Raw genomic sequence first — 2,814 nt, 5'->3', positions numbered from 1 at the left:
AAGAATTTTTTTAAGAATTAAAGCCGCTAAAAAGTGTGTGATAAACTAACCATAATGATGATAATAAGAGAAAAAAATTGTGTTAAGAAAATGTGTAATAGAAAAATACCAAAAATAAAGAAAGATGAGAAGAGTTATTAACGCCGACGTTCAAAAAATAAGTAAAAATTCTCTGGGGAAAGAATCAAATAAGACGTGTTTTTAATAATGAATCCAAATAAATAAATAACTTTGATTAGATAAATGGGAAATGCATAAATCTGGGCAATGGCAGTCATCGTTTTCAACAGTTGCAGGCCAGCTTTTTTGGTGGGTCTTCTTCTGCGAGTTGCGGCCACGGCCATGCCGGGTTTTCTGCCTGCGCAGGTGCTCTCTCTCTCTCTCTCTCTCTCTCTCTCTCTCTCTCTCTCTCAGTGCACTGTGGAAAATTTCAGACTCATGCTTTATAAGTCTCTTCGTGTGTTCCCTCTCTTCTGCAGGAACCTCTCAGGAGGATATGGTAGCATCTCAGTGCAGATGCAGAGACCCCAGGATGGATCGACCCTCTCCACCAAGGATCAGCTGCATCATGCCTGAACCGCATGCCTCATGCAGGACTCCAGAGCCCTGACTGTCGCACTCCATCAAAATCCCACGCATCCCCGCAGGAGAGCATAGGCCCCCGTGCACATAGCTGGCGGCATGTTTCTATGGCTCAACGCCCCTTGCCACCGTCATTCCTCTGCCCTATCTCCCTGGAAGTCATGAAGGACCCTGTCACTTTGTGCACAGGGCAGACATATGATAGGGCTAACATCGAGAAATGGCTCCGTGCCGGCCATAACACCTGCCCTGTCACCATGATGCCTCTCGAGGACCCTTCCCTCATCCCCAATGTGATTGTGCGGCGCCTCATCCAGGCCTGGTGTGCTGACAACGGATGGAAGAGGTCCTTCAAAGCACAGAATATCATTCCATCGAACCCTGCACATGTCCGGGAGTGTGTGCTTGCTTATCTCAAGGAGATTGCTAGGGGTCAACAAGTGCAATCCGCGGTGCATGGCTTGAAGGTGCTTGCCAAGGAGAGTGATGATAACAAAAACTGCATCGTGAGCACAGGTGGACCTCTCTTATTAGTTTCCTTGCTGTGGGTAAATCCATCTGATACCATCCACGAAGAATGTGATGCTTGTGAGGATGCCCTATATATTCTTGCGTTGCTGTGTAGATCAAGCATTGAGACCAATACTCTAATGCTGGAGCCTCAGAAGCTTTCTTGGATTGTGTGGCATCTTCGACACGGATCCATGGGTGCCAAGATCCATGCGGCTGCGCTAGTGAAGACTCTTTTCAAGCATGATGACACAAGTGAAATTGCTGGGAAAGTGAAAGGCCTGTTTGAAGGCTTTGTTTCTCTCTTAGGGGAGGACTTGTCTCCCAAGTCTGAAACTTCAATTATTAAGGTTATAGAGAGGGCATGCAAGTCCAAAGCAAATAGTGTCAGGGCTATCGACGCTGGTGTTCTTGGTGCTCTTGTTGATGTGCTTAGTAAAGGGAGGAAGAACTCAACAGAGAGAGCGTTGGCAACAATGGAGCTTCTTTGCACCACGGTCGAAGGAAAAAATGCTGCATCCAGTCTTCCGGGTTTTGTCCCAGTGTTGATTGATAATATGGTGGGGGTATCTCATCTCAGTACTGAGCATGCAGCTGCCTGTATGCTTGAGATATGCTCTTTGGGTAGAAGTGATGTTTTCCATAAAGCTTTGGAAGCTGGTATATATCAACAACTACTGCTGGTTTTACAGAGCGATGCCACATATCGTGCCAAGTGCAAAGCCCAGGAATTGCTTAAGCGATTACATGCAGTGGTTGGCTGCGGTCATTAAGGATTATGGATGGTTGGTTGACTTTGTGTGGTTCATTGGATCAGCCAATGCAGGTCACTTGGCAGCTACTATGCTATACTGTGAAAGGATGCAACTGCTAACGAGGTTTCTGAAAATGTGTAGTCCTTCAGACTGCCAATATTATGGAGGAAGCAGTGTCCATCAACCCCAATAATGGTACCAAAGGACCTGAGTACATGACATCCCCCCTGCATTTAGTGATGAATGCCCACCAGTGATTACTTGCTCATTTTTGCATACTGTTCTGGGACATCAATAGAGGTAAGGGGAGGCTACTGTTGTCATCATTATATCAAGCATGCTTTTAACTCTGGATAGATGTTCCCTGTAATCCCTTAGTGCAGAGCTCAAAAAGTGCAAATTTTGTACTGATTTATTCTGTTGTTTGTTGACTGGACTTACTGATTTCAAGACATTTTATGCATCTTGGGGTAGTAACTACTAGCTTAGTATGTAACTTCTGAAGTTCAAATCCCTAGTATGTAACTTCTGAAGTTCAAATCCCTCATCAGTTGCCATGTTGATCCTGGTGGGCATCAAATATTTTCATCTTGAATTGCTAAAATACAATATTCTAAGACGATAATTTACATTTTTATTTCCAACTTTTTCTAAGCTAATACAATATAATAGTATTAGTGCTCCTTTGATGTGGAAGTTTTAGTATTGATAATAACATGTTGAGTTTGGTTTTAATTGTAATGCATAAAAAGTTTCTAGTTTGCAAGAAAAGCCATACTTTCGAAGATAGTCTTGTGTTCGATCTGTTGGTGATGGATCTCTCAATCCGATTTATTGTTGATTTGTGGTGAGGAATCACTTGATATGTTTGTGATGGATTGCTTGGTTTATTGGTGATGCAGCTCTAGATCCAGATATATTTTGTTGATGTCAAATTGTTGTGTATAGTTCTTTAAGATAGTTGCGC

At 43.4% G+C, this 2,814-nt stretch overlaps 1 protein-coding gene across 1 annotated transcript; it reads left to right on the top strand.

Moving 5' to 3' along the window:
* Positions 1-267: 267 nt before the first annotated feature.
* Positions 268-2,491, top strand: LOC148021027 (U-box domain-containing protein 25-like). The gene is made up of 2 exons (XM_087698868.1): positions 268-366; positions 480-2,491. Exon 2 carries the CDS (start codon positions 582-584, stop codon positions 1,863-1,865), a length of 1,284 nt encoding a protein of 427 aa, XP_087554994.1. The 5' UTR covers positions 268-366; positions 480-581; the 3' UTR covers positions 1,866-2,491.
* Positions 2,492-2,814: the final 323 nt, after the last annotated feature.

Source organism: Lygodium microphyllum, chromosome 18, assembly GCF_053477565.2.
Source record: "Lygodium microphyllum isolate KBCC chromosome 18, Lygodium_microphyllum_v1.1.10, whole genome shotgun sequence".
NCBI lineage: Eukaryota > Viridiplantae > Streptophyta > Polypodiopsida > Schizaeales > Lygodiaceae > Lygodium > Lygodium microphyllum.
This window is presented reverse-complemented; position numbering and strand designations above follow the sequence as displayed.